Here is a 16266-nt window from a genome sequence, read left to right on the forward strand (position 1 = left end):
CCCATAAGAGGTATAGACCCTAACCCCTTTCCCATAAGAGCCGGCAGCTTGCTGCAAAGTGAAGAGGCCCACTTATAAGCTTCTGCAGAAATTTCCTCGCCTTTTTTAACACCACACCACACGACCACTGCTCAAGCTCTAGATTTTACAACCTTTGGGCCACTGCCCCCTTCTCCACCGCCGCTCTCCTCGTCCTCCTCCCCCAGAAACCCCTTTCAACAAAATGCCCCCAAGGATATCATCACACTCGCTACAGGCATGTAGCGCAGAGATCTCGAGCCTGGCGAGCTCGAGCAACTCCATAATAATAAGCTCTGCGTCGCCTCTGGAGCGGGCGCTGCTAACGCGCCGACCACCAGCGCTGTCCTCGCCCTCGCCTTCATCCTCCACCAGGAGAACCTTCTCCACGACCACAGAACGGAGGCGGAACGTACCAATTGCCAAGGCCGGGTATATAAAATGGATGAGGGAGCGGGGCAAGGACTTGGAATCGCACACGCCCGGCCAGACCAACTACCTCGGCGGCGAGAGCGCCAGGCGGCAACCCTTCCCGTCGAACCCGGCCTTCACCAGCCAGCCTGTGCTGTCGGAGGAGGCGCGCGAGATGATCTGGAAGAGGGTCTTTATGGACGAGGAACCCATCAAGGTGGTGTCTGCACAGCTGGGTGTGGACCACAGGAGGGTTGCCGCCGTGGTCAGGATGAAGACGGTGGAGAAGGAGTGGGAAAAAGAGGTATGTGTTGCTTGGCGCGTCCACCAGTTTTCTTTTGTCATTCTCTCTCTTCCCTTCCCCATTACCCCCTCTACCAAACTTTCCTATGATGAGTACAACAAAAATTCGATTAGTCTTGAAGACAGCACAATGTGGTTACAAAATAGCTTTGCGAGCCTCTCTGAGCGGAAAGAATCCCTTTATACCTTCTCTATTCATCATGCAACATCACCCAACTTGGGGCGCGTGGAAGCACCGGCTGACCCTCTCTTTGTGTATTGTACGAGTAAACAGGGTAGGAAACTGGCCGTCCCCTACTCTCGAGCCGTCCTCGAGATGGTCCCGACCCATAGCTACCCAGACAACCAGCCCATCCAACCACTGGAGCCGTTCAACGAGATCCATGTCCACGGGTACACAATGCAGCAGCTCTTCGTGCCGACTTCGGAGTCGCGACACTTCACCCGCGAGGATGCCGCCAAGGCCTTTCACCACACGATGCTGTCAGCCGACGCTCGGATCCCGCACAAGGAGCTGGTCAGTCACCAGAGGCGGGTGCACGAGGGCATGCGCGAGAAGGAGTCGGAGGCGATCTTTGTCAAGGAGGCGAGGGCCTCCCAGATGAACGATGAGGCGCGGGAGCGGGCGGTCGAGGAGCACAGCAAGAGGCTCACCACGGCGGTGCCCACCGAGCGGTTCGAATTCCGGTTCAAGAAGATGACGGTTGATGACGTGGGCAGGACGGGAAGGGCAAGGAGTGGTGTCGGCTGGAGGTATGGTATTCCGTCCGAGGACCGGAAGAAGGATCAGGTCAAGATTCCTACCAAGATCGACTAGTCGTAGGCGGCGGCCCACACGATACACACATAAACACATAACACACACATACTCCCCACCCTTCCCCTCTCATGTAGAGGCTGGAAGCGATCACTATTACAGTGGCAGGCGAGGGCAGCACGGGCACGAGCATGAGCACGCTGTCAGGCTCGTCAAGCCTTAAGGAATCTCTGGGACCCTATACGTCATCAGAAGCATCGCCAAGATGCATGAACGAATGGAATGTTTGATACCAGGAACCAATAATTTGCCCTGAACAAAAGGACCGGTTGGTTTTTTTTTTTTTTTTTTTTTTTTTTAATGAGACTCCGTCGCCATGCTGCTGCTATTTGCCCATCCGTATTATCCGCTCAAGTATCTGAGAAGATGCAGTTCAGATCACTACAGCCGGCTTGATTTCAGACAATAAGCCGGGCGTGCTCCTCCCACGCCACAGGGGCCTGCTGTTGGCCGTCCACATCAACGACCAGGTTCTGGCGGATGGCCTCGATCTCAGCACTGGTCAGGCCGACCTGGTCCCGGAGGTAGTTCTCCACGCTGCCCCAGCGGTTCCGCAGCGCGACCAGGGTGGCGGCCATGCTCTCGGGCCGGCTGCTCACTATGCGCTCGGCCTCGGCGTTCCGGCCGCGGAGGGGCTCCCTCGTGATGAGGTGGGCGACGAACTCCTCCTTGCGCTCCTGCAGACCCAGCTCGGTCAGGCTGTACTCGTGGGCGACGACCTCGTCAGACACGCCGCACAGGCTCAGCACCAGGGCCACAAGCACGCCCGTGCGGTCCTTGCCCGCGGTGCAGTGGACCAGCACGGGGAAGGGCGTGGGCCGGCGGGCGAGCTGGCGGAGGATGATGGCGAACGGGGTGGAGCCGGATGGATCGGCACCGGCCTCGAGGATGCGCATGTACACCTCGACGAAGCCCTGGAGGTCCCGAGGGAAAAGAGGATTCGCTCCTGTGTTAGCCTTTTTGTTCTCCTGTTTTTTTTCTTTCTTTTTCTTCTGGGATAGATATGAGATAGAGGGAGAGGGAGAGGGAGAGGGGGGAAGAGAGGATGAGAGGGTGAAGACGGCTGGAGAAGGAGGGACAAGGGAAGAGGTTGGTGTGATATCTCATGTGACCAGGCCAACATGTGGAGAGAATGCAGTGTTCTCCCGATCCATCCGAGAAAGTGCAATATCATTATGACCATTGTGAAGATGGTGTAACGATTCCAGTATGCGAGATCGCCAGATGCAGTGCATATACTCCGCCCCAACACGTCTTCCCTTTCACCCTCCTACCAAACCGGTTGTTACTGAGCCCACATGCTCGAAACAATGAAACCAATCAAAGCTCAAGTCGACTTCACGTGCACTCAAGTGCCGTGCCATCCATGCCTGGGGCCTGGCCAAGAGAGGGAGAAGAGGAAGAGGGGGGGGGGGGGGGACGGATGAATAAGACATCTTGACACCTTCATTTTGGCTCTCCTCAACGGCAGATTCCGAGACGTACCGTGGTTCCTTCCCTACCAAAGTTCCCAAACCGTTCGGCGATGGCCTCGGGGGAGTAATCCTCCTGCAAGAAGACGGGGGTGAAGATGCGCTGGGACCCAGCCCACTCCCTGACCTGGCGGCTGCCCGCGCTGGCGTCGTTGTCGATCTCTGTCTGGGAGCGCAGGTCATAGACGTGACGGATGCCCAGGTTGCCGGTCACGAGGTCGATGCCCTGATCAGTGATCTTGGAGGGCTCGGAGGCGCGGTAGAGCACCCCGCGTCGGACCATCTTGGTGGGGTCCGCGGCGATGGGGTAGCCGCCCGCATCTCTGAAGTTGGGGAGGCCGGGGATGTCGACAAATGGAGGCACAGGGGGAGGTTTGAGGTCTTGGTTGGTGATGTCGGGGGAGGCAATATGTGAAGGCATGTTTGGCAATGTTGTTTACGTTTTTTCCCAGTTAGTTTTCAATTTTTTTGAGTTTTGTTGTTTTGTCAGGTTGCGAAGTGGCGTGGGGTTCTTGTTGTGGTCGAGAGAAACACCACTGCAGTACAGTAGCTTAAAGTTATGGCACAACGTAATATGTCAAGTCAAATTGATCGTATTTATTGAGAAGCAAAGCAATAGAGAAGATAATGGAAAGGAGCAAACAACAAGTAATTTGTGTGTCTGCTCTCTGAGAAGAATAATTCGCTGACAAGAACTGAAGTGGGCACATGAACTGTCACAGACGTATTGATATTGTCAGAGGGCGTACTGCATTCACACGTGGGGCCCAACAATCTACTCGTGATTTTTCTTATTTTTAGAACAACCATGTAGGGGCACTGTCCACTAATCAGAACAAGCCTCATCAGACTCCATCGATGGTTCAAGTAACGCAGTGACTGTTGTTGGTTGGCGATAAGCATAATATTGTTTGGTTTGGTTGGGGTTTGGAAGGGGAGTTCTAGGGGGGGATCCATCCTTGCTTTCTTGCCCTCTAATTGAGGAAAAAGAAAATCGTCATATCGACCAAAGGCGATACAGTACTGTTGCATCTTGTACATGCACCTCGAGGGATGATCATCATTATTTGCATCAAGCTCGAGGTTTACCCATTGTTCGATCTGATGCCCCCGGCCCTCCTTTTGTATATATTTTAACCCCCCCCCCCAAAGACTTCACCACGCATGGTGTTTCTGTGCACCACAACAAGATAACTTAAAGAATAATCTGTCCATTCAGCTCAGCTCTCCTTCCTTCACGCTGTCGACCTGCTCCTCGGCTGCCAGAAGAGGAGTAGGACCTTTATGATAACGGCCTCGCTAACGCATACAAAGGTCCCAACGGCTGCAGGGTCTCATGCGTTGCCTGCGTGCTTGGTGTCCCTGGTACTACTGTAGCATCGCCCTGAACGCCAGCGGCACCTACCGGCCGTCGGAGCTGACACCCGCATGAGGATGTGAGGCGGATGTGGCTGCAGGCTGAGACAGTGTAGTGGGAGAAGGTTGGGAGGAGGAGACCCGCTGGCGAATCTCTACTGATGGAGGGTGGCATGTGGGGAGGAGTTATGCATGCCAGCCCGATCTGACATGCGCCCAAAGATGCAATAATAAAAAAACCATGTTTCGCTGTGTCTCACCGCCGCTCTCTGCCCCGGGAGGACGCATGATGAAAAAAAAATGACACGAGGCTGCCGCAATTGCATGCATACAGCTTGTGTGGTGGTCATCAGGTCGTTCTGCCGAAGACATAACAGCATCAATGTAGATGAGGAGAGCGCAGCAGGGAAACCTTGGTCCGCCTCGCCTCATGTCACCTAGACCCATACATCCTCCACCCTTCACCCCGCCTCCATGACAGACGTTCGGACCGGGGGCTTGATGTCGTGCAGCAGCAACAAGGGAAGCCTTTCGGCCCACGGGTTCGTGTACCGTACACCAGCAGGGGGGTCGAGGGGGCAAGGGCCCTGACCCTAGCTATGGTGTCTCTCGTGGCGACAACGGCTGGTGCAAGGAAAAGACACAAATGTAGAGGGATGAAAGAGTAGAAGAGGGAGGAAAGGAGCGAGAGAGAGAGAGAGAGAAGGAGAACGAGAGGCCTCACACGCCATACATATTGATCGGGCGGTGGCAGTTCTTTGATCCCGTGGTAATAGTCAGTGATCGCCCTACCAAGTGTAATTTAGTGATTCACTGCAGCGATTCCACTCTTGTCACGTCGATTTTAGGGTGAAGCGTCCTGCCTAGAATGACAGATGATTGCCCATTGTCATATTCACATCTCCACAAAGTATTTCTACATAGACTTTGTAGTAGATTGAAAGGCGTGGTACTTCTCTTGTGTGTAATTATACCTCATCATCACACAGGCGTGACGACTACCTTTCTCTCCCTCTCTTTCCTCTCCTGTTGCCTGTGCCGCTGAGAGCCTGTCTCTCCTCAGCCTCCCTCCTTCAGCCCCCCTTTCCGTCCTCGTTCATCCGAGGCGAGAACAAAAAGAGAAGTGGACAGTTTTTTTTTCCCTTTCCTTGCCTTCTTCCCTTTTTTTCCTTCTTCTTTCCATTTGAGTTTGCACATTCACCAGCAATAACCTCATGTGACCCTATAGCTTAGGTGTGGCTGCTTTGCACATTCCCCATCATCGGTGTAGGGGGTGTGGAGACGCTAATTGCTGCTGCTGCTGCTGCTACTGCAGCAATTGTGAGGCCTCTCTTCAAGGCAGTCTGTCATGCAAGGTGGAAACCTCGTCTGCGTGTCTCGGTGTGTGAGCCCCAGGCCCATCTCCTTTTCCTTCTCCTCTAGGCAGGGCGTCATGATTTCCAGAGCGATCAGCCTATGGGGACTTGTCCTCAGACACCTAAGGCTGCCGATTGACAATGTGGGTAAGAAAGAGAAAGAAGAAAATGAAAAGGAAAAAGAATTGAGTAAGTGAGGTCGGGTCTGAAGAGCACAGGAGCCGTTGTACCGGCGCCAACGTCTACGTCCAGGGGTGTGTGTATGCGCGCGCCGAGGGAGCTCCCGAACCTGTGGGAAATTTGACCGGGATGCTGCATCAAATATGCATGCAGTTGAGAACTGGGGGCCAGCTCGAAGATTTCATAGGTCTCTGTTCAAGAAAAATTTATCCCCAGTAATCTCACAAAAACAGGATAATGCTCAGTCGGGGCGTGAGACATGATTTGCAAAGTTACAGATGTGATTGGCACATATGGCGTGCACAACCAACATGTGATGTGGTGTGGTGGGGAAACAATGCCATCCCCACCTAGAAGACACCACATTTGGAGGTTCAAAAAGAAGAAACAAGGACAGGGAAGAAAAGGGAAAAGAAAAGAACAACAGAGAGACAGAAAAAGGAAGGAGGAGGGGGGGCGGTTGATCAGGATCCCAGAAAGCAAGGATCTTCAGTAAATCCTGGTTATGGAAGGCTTCTGGAAGACACCTGGAAACTAGCCCATGCAGTCGGGTCAGATCGCTTGGTTGGGCGGTTGGGGGGGGGGGGGGAAATGCTTGTGATCTTGGACCACATGGCCTGCTGTGAGACTTGTGTGAGATCTGAAGTGGCCGCTCACACGTTGGGAGGAAAAATGCAAAGTCTATTTCAATGCCATATCGTACACGTACTTTCAAACATCACCCCCAAAGGCCAAACAAACTTCAGTTCTGCGTACACGTACAAGAAGAAGGAAAAAATTCAGACAAATCCTCCCGCGCCTTGCCAGATCCTGTACATAGCAATACGTATAAACACAGCTTTCATACATTGATGAAGGAGACAACATCGTGCCAAATTGCTTCAAGTGGATGAAAAGAAGCCATTAACCTAGTGATATTTTCTTCTGTCCAAAGGAAATAGAACACAGAGAGGGTTCGGACACTGCCTGTCGAATCAAGGTATGGTGGTTGTATAAGGTACGAAGATGGAATAGGCGAATGGAATAGGCGAATGCTCGTATTCTCGAGGACAACAAGCATTCATGAAATAGCTTATTGGATCCGCCGGCGGCGTTCCTCATGCCTCTCGATGGTGCTGTATTGCGATCGCCGACGATGACAGAATGTGCAATGAGTATCGAGAGACGGCGACATTGGTCCGCCGCCGCAATAGTAGCAGTACCAGAATATCTGGTATCGAATTTCGCAGATTTTCGTGACGCCATTTTCGTTGACCGGAACGCGGACGATCTGTACAGGATTAAGATTAGACAACAGCAGTGTATAAAGAGGACTGCCAAATGGAGGGCATCTGATGACTTACTTCGTAGTCATCACGGGAGGTTCCACGAGGCATAATTACATGTGATGATGTGGGTTAGAGACTGACGCTTTCGGAAGGGCAGCTATTCAAGGAGATGGGAGAAGGCTGAAGCGTGCTGTAGAGTATATGGTGACAGGTGAGAGGAGTAATACAACGTGCTTCTTAAGGCGGAAGGCGTCTCGAATGGAGTTTCATGGGCACCGTCGAAAAGACGAAGCAGCTGGCTCTTTTTATCATCACCGCCAGGCAAGAAGATGGCAGCATGCAAAGTCTTGATCATCAGCAAAGACAAGGCGAGAGATGGACCCACAGACCAGGCATAGCGGAACTAGTAATGTCGAGCAAGACATGATGACCTTTGAGGGAATAGAAAATCCGCCCTGGTCGATCCAACCAAGCAAAGCCCCGTCCTGTGGACGAAAAGGTGTCATGCGCGAAAAGACGAATCAAAGTCATCCATTTCTTAGGTGAGGTATCTGTCCATGGTGCAGGAAGTTTCGACAACTGGGTCACCAAATCCGGTGACGACCGCCAGGTCACCGAAGAGGTGGGAAGGCCAAGCCTCTGAGGGAGGCAGACTGGTCATCCTGAGGTCAAGATGCTCCATCTCGAAGGTCCAGTTCGAAGCTTGAGCACGAGAAGGCGGCCGGACGACTTCCCAGGCCAGGGCCCTGGGCACCGAGCAGGGGAAGCCAGATCGTGACATAGCAATGACACGAGTATTACAAGTTGCAAACGCGGTGGAGGCCGAGAAACTGGCCCCTGATCGATAGCTCCATGCAGCAGTAAAAGAAATTTGCCACCCCGCCTTGAGAGAGTAACATGAATTCCTAGCCGGACATCGTTGATTGGTGTCGGTGTGCCAAAGGAGCGGGCTGTAGTTGTAACTCGGTGACCATTGGCAAGCCAAATGCGGCTGGGTATCCGTGGAAGGGTGGCAGTCCTGTCGAGACAGACTATGAGGCCTATTTGGTACATGTCAGGTAATCCAAGCAACCCGACAAGCTCAAATTAAGGTCCCTTCGACACCGGCGCCGTACTCCGAGAAGATGGACTTGATCTCCTGGTTGCCTTTCGAAAGACGAGGGCGAGATTCGCCAAGAAACGGACTCGCGAGGGCTTGCGGGAATGTCGTTGAATCTATGACTCAAAGCAAGGTTCAGTTAGCCATCTCCTAGCGGGGAATCGAGACAGCAGATGTGAAATGAATAAATCTACATGAACAGTGGACAAAAACACGTAGGTGTTTGACAAGAGTCAGTCTTTCCATCCCCTGTCCTGACGTGAGACGGTAGGTTGGGTAATAAGACGCGCCGACGAAGAGAGATAACCTCGGCTGAGGTTTGGGACGAAGACCTGGTACGACCAAGCCTTCATTGAGAGAAAGAAGAAGAATAAACTTGATTAACCATGGTCATGCGTGCTGAGCCCGCCAAGCTGCGGCAGCAAGGCAAACGTTGCACTTGCTGGTGGTGCCTGGGTGGTTCGCACTTTTTGCGCACCATCATCAGATTTGACACAAAACACACCGTGGCTTAGGCCTCCAAACAGAGTTGCTCGGACCGGTGGGGTCGACTTGTACCAGATCAGATCCATAAAAGCCTTGCTTTGACGGGGAGGGAAAGAAGCAAGAAGAGAAAGAAGAAAGAAAACGAAGGGAAAAACCAGGCTGTGAGAGAGAAAAGCCTCGCAACTGCAAGAGAATGCCACATCCTGTGCTTGACTCCAATAGTATGTCCGAAATGATTTGACCAAGGCCCTGTTACCCCGCGATTGCCTCTCGTACGCGTCCATGGTCGAGCCCAGATGCATGCGAAAGAGTGCAATCGTTGTCATGGCTTCCATCAAAGGCGATGGCTTGTTAGCGGAGGACTGCTCCGAGACCATAACTCAAGACCGTGGTTGATAAGGCTGCCACCACGGGGCCACCGATGGAGCTTCCTGTCACCTGAGAGCCAGGATGCTGAAAAGATCGCTGCTATGGCTCATCCCCTTTGAACATGGCGGCCAATGATCGATAGACGTGAAAGTAAAGACCGCTCCTAGTCGCAAGTCGCCCTGTGAGCTCCGCCAAGCTTGCGGCGAAGACTCGCGGGAGATCTGGACAGACCATCATTAGCAAATGTCCATCAGTCATTCAGACGACAGCTGGGACGCATCTGAAAACGCCTTGAATCCTGCTGCGCCGCACATGCGGGTTGAAGCTTCGATTCGCAGGTCGATGATCGCAGTATGTGCACAAGCTGCATGTGATGACCCATCCTGAGGCATGGTTTTGGGGGTTTGGAGAGGTTTGAGGCATGGAGTTGAGGTCTTTTCGATTGTACCCCTCCTTCCCTGGTCATCTTTCGCCCAGAAAAGGCTTCGGCCGAATGACGTTTTGCTGACTAAACAAGGCTCTTTTCTCACCAATGCGGATCTGGCCTCGACGGTCTCGACTTCATCCAAACAAGACTCCAAAATCTTGTGAAATTGCCAATGTACCATACGCCACGACTGAACAACTTTTCATGGCAATGTTCCTGATCCTTTGGATGAGTATCGGCCCGATCTTGGCATCAGATCCAGAAGCTGGCTGTCTACAGAGCCACCCCCTGTACACTTGCTTCATTTACAGTCTGCCACGATTTTCTCTGCTTCTCCCTCTCTAACCTTTCCCTTTTAGTTTGCAATGTACTATGGTATACATCTTTGTCTTCGTTTGTACCGTCTTTAGTGTAATTATAGGTGAGGATCCGCAGATCCCAAATCAAAGGATGACTGGGTGTCATCGAATACTATACAGTACAACCCTATAATGTTCATCCAATGAGCTCTCATTTATCTAGAAGAGCCGCATGAACCAAGTGCGGTGCACAGGCAAAGTCTACCCTCCCTCCCCCCCCCTTTAGTTACGCTCCTTTTCAAAATTCTCTCACCATTTGTTTCATCCCCCATGTATAGTTGGCATTGCCACCCATACCTCCTTCTGTCGTGCCCACCATTTTCCTTCAGAGCGCAACAATCAACGTGAGCCTCGATACATCTTGGCAGGCTTGGAAGGCCTGTACAGATCGGCGTCCTTGTTGGGCTGGGACCTGTACCTCAGCACAGCATATTAACACCAGAATTAGATGTTAGCATGTGACCTTGGGGCAGAGAACCAGTCGTGAAAGGTAATATACGCTTGCTGGACTCAAAATCACGCACATATTCCGATTGGCCATCGTCAGATATCGAACTGGCGAGGTAGTATGTGCATGCGATTGGACTGGGATGCGAGTGAGCCTTGCTATCTTTCTTTTGTCCAAAAGAGGCAGGAATTCCCGTGTTTCCGTTGACGCCGTCTTATTGTCCCTCTCACCTGGGCATGCTCAGGTCAGGATTTGGCGGATACTATAGGTCGAGGCCATAGCTTCCAGCCACTGCGGCGGGCAGGCTCTCAGTTCCATACCTGGCAGCCAGGACGCTCCGCCTACCTGCCCACTCAGGTTAAGGCTTACTACCTAGAAGGGAGGAACAGAACGGTTGCAATCTACTTACCTTGGTATGAGAGGGCTGGCTGTAATTTTTTTTCTTTCTTTTTTTTGCGCTCCCCCCCAACTCTTTCTGGTATTCGACGTTCCTGGACAACGAGGCGCCGCCATCCATAACGATTTGACTCCGCGAGTAGGCTGGATCAATTTTCACAACTTCCCCTACGTAACTAGCAACTTTTTTTTCTTTCTCAATTCGGGCATTCTCTGACGGACTGTTTTCCATGAACAACAGGAGATGTCAAGTTCCGAGACCCAACAATCCCCCTTGCATCCATTCAAGCCACAGCCGTTGACCCTTGCCACGGCCCGGCCGTTCAAATCTATACGCCCTTGTGTCCAAACCTGGGACAGTATTTGTGCTGGCTCCATGGGCTCATCTGAAAGATCCATATTCATGTCTCGGATGGGGCCCGAGTGTGTATACTATTGGTGTGAAATAGCGAAGGATTTTGTGAAAAGTGTGTAAAGCAGGGTGGCTAATTTCCTGCCGACTCCTCGCGATATGCCACTACTATCTCAGTGGCTGGGAGAGACTCTCTCGGTAAGGTTATGTGCTACGAAAGTACCAACGACTGGGGGTGACGTGATGACCTAGTCCCCGCAGTGCAGCAACGTCTACACAGGGGCAGGTGGCGAACCAAGACGTGTGGTTGCAACGAGTCTGCAACTAAATTGTGCGGAGTAACACAAATACGAAAGAGCCTCACCCTCTCAGGATCAACTCAGCACCCACCTCTGTCGTCTCTCTGTCCCCTGGTCACTTTGAATGGTGGGTGCGACGTCGACGACTGCCACGCTGATAGAGTGGGTGTGCAGAAGTTACACACCTACAGCTACATGGTCGCACACCATTCCGGGAGCGCCAAAGCCTTAGCTCTGAGCAGTTCTTTGGCTCCTCTTTCCATCAGTTCTATATCGTCTTGTCGGGCAAAACAATGTAGCGCGTTTGTTGCGCAGAAGATGTGCGCGCTCGGTTGGGGACGGGGCTTTGGGGTTGGTGGATGGTGGTATCATATTCTTTCTGTTCCTCTCTCGCTTCGTACCGCACCGTTCATCATCTCCGTGGCCAACGGCTGAGCAAGACAGCTGGACTGGCAGCTGACCTCGACCTGTTTCAAGAGCAGCAACGGGGTGCAGGAACCCATGCTGGTCTGTCAGGGGATCGACAGAAGCTGCAACATTGGCCTCTTTGCTGCGTCAAGGTTGACAGCCGGAAGGATGGCTGACATAATTAGGATATCGGATGATTGTTAGGCCAGAATGTTTAGTGGAAGAGGTATTTGCCGCGAACCGGAGGCAGCAACGTAGTTGCAAAGCACATTCACGAGATGTACACTGAGGACGACTATTGTAGGGCGCATTGCAATGTGGCCGGTAGAACAGCCCTCTTTCCTTATCGTCAGCTTCTGTATTCGTTGGGTACGATCATCCAAGCACAGCCCAGCCTATGAGCCTACGTCCCTTGGCCCCTACCACCTCAATCTGCGCGGTCTATCACACAGAGGAGGAGCCTGTCGATCGTCTCGGGCTGTGACCAGAAACTACCACCGGATGACATTCAGCTCTAATAACAGAATCCCCTCCGCGCGAGTGCTTTGGGAAAGGTCTCACAGCCCACTTGTCACCGTTGAGTCCTCTCCATCTCTGTCCAATGGCTGGTTATGTCCTGACAGTAGTGCTGAGCTACGATACATCGGCACGTGAGCCCTCTCAGGTAGCAATTGGCTGGAGAGCACCTGGTGCACCTGGTCCCTGGTGCCCTCAGGTCCGCCAACAGGGATCCGGTTGCGTTCTGATCACATCCCATACTTAGCTATGGCACTGCAGGATGGGCGGGAGCCTTTCTTTGGAGTTACTGCTCTGCTGTGTGGAGGGGTGGAGACCATCCCAGCCTTATAATACACCGCTTTCCTTTTGCTGCCTGGATGTGTGCGTTGAGGCGGTTCTTTGACCCAGATACTTGTCGCCCGGAATAACATGTATCGCGCCCTTCCTGAGGATCATTTCACACCACATGACTCAGGAGACACATGCCTTCGAGGTTGTTGGGCAGATTGCTAGGCTCTCAGACTACCTCCCTGGCGCTTTCCTTGAAATACCATTGGAGCGAATACGAGTTATAATGCTACAGTGGCCAAGGCGGCGAGCAGCGATGGCCACACGAAGTCCACCTTCGCAAGGTTATTGATTCTCCGAGTCGGTGCATAGTAGAAGGCTTCGCAGCCGTGGTTCTTGAGACTACAACGTTACGTGCTTGCGCGGCTTGATTTGGGAAAAAGGAAAAGAAGGAGTCGAAGGAGCGCTTGTGAAGGACAAGGTCCACGATATCATATGACGATATGGTATCGGAAATTACACTACATGTGCGAGGGATAACAAGATATTCTTAATTTAGGCCTCAGCTAGGATTCTGATGATCTCTGCTGACCTAGTTGGTGATGGGGCCGAGAGATAAGGCTGCGTGTGAAGGTGCGCCTCAAGCAGTATGTGTGTGAGATGAATATTACACATGCGGGCGGGACGGCTCAGCAGCAGGTAAGCATGAAATGTGAGACGGCACAACAGCTGCAGCTGCTGAATGACTGCAGGCGCGAAGACAAGACCATCCTGGGTAATTACATCGAAAGGGCAAAAGACCACGGAAGTAGGATCTTATGAGGTAGACGAACAAAGTTATATAGGAACGCAGCTTAAAGTACTTAGAATGAAGAATATTACAAAAATCTTCCTATCCAAAACCCATTTGAGACCATCCAAAATTTGTGAAACCACGTGTATGAGAAAACAAACAATGAAAAGTCAAACATGTAGTCCCCGGGCTTCTGGTCCCTCCATCTACAACTGTTGTATGCTTTGTATTGCACGAAGGAGACCTCCATGAACTTTTTGTGAACGATTCTGGCGCGAGCCATTTGAAAATTTATGAATGCCAGGAATAAACAAGAAAAGGATGACGAAGGCAGGGGGGGGGGGGGAGAAAGACGGTTGTAGCATTGTCAAGTTCAAGCCGCCGTCAGCATGTGTACATTGCATGGCATCACGATAGGACGGTCCTGTAGCGCACAAGTCAGGGATCATGCATTGGAAGGGGATCGTTGCATGCAGGAACAAGACCAAGGCTGATGATGATACTTACCATGCTAGTTATAGGGAGTTTGCAATGCTCATGTTGGAACAGGGAATGTCGTAGACGGTGCAATAATCACAGCGGATGTGATTGCAGTGAACCTCTGTGCATCGGAGGTCGACTGTAGTTGTGAGACCGTCCCGCCCGCAGTAGCACTGGGATCCGAGAACAATATGTCAGTTTCTCCAACACCTCATACTTATATACTTGTGAGATACATACACAGTGCCACCAGAAGGTACTCGCAGCCTGCATGTGCGATGTTGGTTCTTGTTGCTGGCGAGAAGAAGATTTCGAGGATTTGCTGTGTCCATGTCTCGACGAGGAGTGCTTTTTCTTGTCCTTTGATGAAGTTTGAGGCATCTTTATGGCTCAGCCTGAGCTGTTTCAATGTTGTGGATGCTCAGATTTGTCTAAGAAGGTCGAGACTAAGAAACGAGCAGGATGATTAATGATGTTCAGAGAGAGTTATTGAGACGACGACCGGTGCTCAGGATTTTATATCCAGTCTGGGAGATTATACCTACCGCCCGACCGAGAGGCGACGGCACGACTGCCAGGGGCCAGACGCGGCGTGGTATGGCACTGTCTGCCTTGAGTCTAGATGGACTTGAGGCCGTCATCTTCGATACAACCAGTGAACATCAGCCATTCTGCTTTCGTCCACCAGCTAGAAAGCCCCGAGTACATGAGAAGGAACAGAAGCACATCTTGACATGTCTCTATCCAGTCAATGTGACTTGACACAAACAAACAAATATAAGGAAGAAAATCGAAGACCGCGACATGTGTCGGTACGGATGTATACCTGCCCCGTGCAGAGTCTCGGTGTAATCGCGGGTCTCTTGCCCTTTCCCTTTTTCTCCCCTTCTTTATTTTCAACCTGTAGAAACTGAACAGGACCACAAATGCTGAGCCTCTTCCTCCCAATAGAATCACTCTCGGGGTCAGCTATGAAGTCGGAGCCGGAAGATGGGACGGTCTCGGTCAATGGTGTACCATTGTGATAAAGGAGCATTCGAGGCGGAGACATAAAAACTTGTGCATGGAGGAGCCCCCTCGAGAGGGGGAAACGGAAATGATGACAAGAAAAAAAAGAAAGAGATTATCAGATTCATTAAGATAAATCGCCAAATCTGATAGGACGAAATTGGCGCGGTCTCAACGCCTGAGGCAAGACATGCACCCTTGACATAGGGCTGAAATAGGGCGCCACACTGTAGGTGGGGTTGCATGATGTGCTCATGGACCACTCCCCCACTGCATCATCTTGCACCTCGAACAACGGCGACGACATGGGGCAAGGGAGAAAGAGTGGTGTGGACATGGCTGCGGCTCACATGTAAGCTGGTAGATGACATGCGCGCAGAGCTACATGTGGGTACCTTCAAAAGGTATGCAACGGCCGGCCTCGTCTCGGTGCTGAACGCCGAGAGAGGGCCCAGTACCCAAGCCATGTTTTTCAAGAACCAAAACAGAACTGATTGGAGAGGGATGAGTGGGGAATGATTGTGGCGGACTCGGGAGCCCGAGGAATTGTGCAGAGAAAAGTGCAAGAAAAAGAGAAGACGAGGCTGTAACACACTCGACTACACCGGCATGCATTTGACACTAAACCCACCGAGAGACCGAACGACAAGCATAAAACAATCCTTCCCAGATATGGATGTGCTTGCCGTCTCGGTACGGTCATTCTGATTTAGAAACCAACCATTCCTTAGGTCGTGAACTGCTTGTGTTAACTCCCGTCGATTGCGATTCTTGTGATGGGGATCTGGAGACATCCCTGAAGAAAGTACTCTCATGTGCATTTCGGCAACCTCCACGTCTCTTGGGAAAGCCTCATCCAAACCGCCGAGGTTGTACGGATATGCCTGAGGCAGTGTTAAATTCTCCTTGGCACCCAAGCCGCACCAGGGCGTCGCGATGCATCACAGCCCCGAGAGGTTTTCCACTTCAGGAAGGAGTCTCCGTTGACATAGCCATATGGAATTCCTCCGCGTGCGGAACCTAGTCCTTCGCAGCGGCTAACTATATGATGAGCAATGTAACGATAGGGCGAGAGTCTCACTCGTGGTGGTCGCTAGCAATCTCTCTCCCTCTCCACCCCCAAGAATTCTTCCGCAGCTTCTATGGATGACGGCCCGCGGGATCATGGCCAGAACGAGATCCTTCGTCCAGGAATGGTAATGACGGTTCCCCTCAAGAGGACTCGGTGGGCCTGAAGCGGGATCTACGTTGAAGGATGGCATGCCTGAGGCACTGTCTGAGATGCTCCGCCAACGTCATGATCAAGTTCTTCCGTACTTTGGCCGCCCTCCCCTCCTCTCTCTGTCATTCTTTCACAGCTCGTTTCATACTTGCAA

General features: G+C 52.0%; 3 protein-coding genes across 3 annotated transcripts; 1 reads left to right on the forward strand and 2 right to left on the reverse strand.

Moving 5' to 3' along the window:
• The first annotated feature begins 164 nt into the window (after positions 1-164).
• Positions 165-2736, forward strand: M406DRAFT_354926 (uncharacterized protein). Its single transcript, XM_040923034.1, has 3 exons — positions 165-733; positions 1007-1817; positions 1927-2736. Exons 1-2 carry the CDS (start codon positions 224-226, stop codon positions 1547-1549), a joined length of 1053 nt encoding a protein of 350 aa, XP_040779545.1. The 5' UTR covers positions 165-223; the 3' UTR covers positions 1550-1817; positions 1927-2736.
• Positions 2737-7697: 4961 nt separating this feature from the next.
• On the reverse strand, positions 7698-8337 carry M406DRAFT_354927 (uncharacterized protein). The gene has a single exon (XM_040923035.1). The coding sequence runs from the start codon at positions 8231-8233 to the stop codon at positions 7838-7840; it is 396 nt and encodes a 131-aa protein (XP_040779546.1). The 5' UTR covers positions 8234-8337; the 3' UTR covers positions 7698-7837.
• Positions 8338-10259: 1922 nt separating this feature from the next.
• M406DRAFT_327013 (uncharacterized protein) lies at positions 10260-11918 on the reverse strand (the record flags this gene model as incomplete). Its single annotated transcript, XM_040920159.1, has 8 exons — positions 10260-10332; positions 10689-10713; positions 10778-10796; positions 11116-11196; positions 11340-11364; positions 11507-11569; positions 11605-11606; positions 11817-11918. The coding sequence occupies 8 exons, from the start codon at positions 11916-11918 to the stop codon at positions 10260-10262; spliced, it is 390 nt and encodes a 129-aa protein (XP_040779547.1).
• Positions 11919-16266: the final 4348 nt, after the last annotated feature.

Source organism: Cryphonectria parasitica (assembly GCF_011745365.1).
Source record: "Cryphonectria parasitica EP155 unplaced genomic scaffold M406scaffold_2, whole genome shotgun sequence".
Classification (NCBI taxonomy): domain Eukaryota; kingdom Fungi; phylum Ascomycota; class Sordariomycetes; order Diaporthales; family Cryphonectriaceae; genus Cryphonectria; species Cryphonectria parasitica.

Coding starts and splice junctions, on each gene's coding strand:
- M406DRAFT_354926 (XM_040923034.1), top strand. CDS start 224: ATGCCCCCAAGGATATCATCACACTCGCTACAGGCATGTAGCGCAGAG. Junction 734..1,006: donor AGAAGGAGTGGGAAAAAGAG/GTATGTGTTGCT, acceptor ACGAGTAAACAG/GGTAGGAAACTGGCCGTCCC.
- M406DRAFT_354927 (XM_040923035.1), bottom strand. CDS start 8,233: ATGTACCAAATAGGCCTCATAGTCTGTCTCGACAGGACTGCCACCCTT.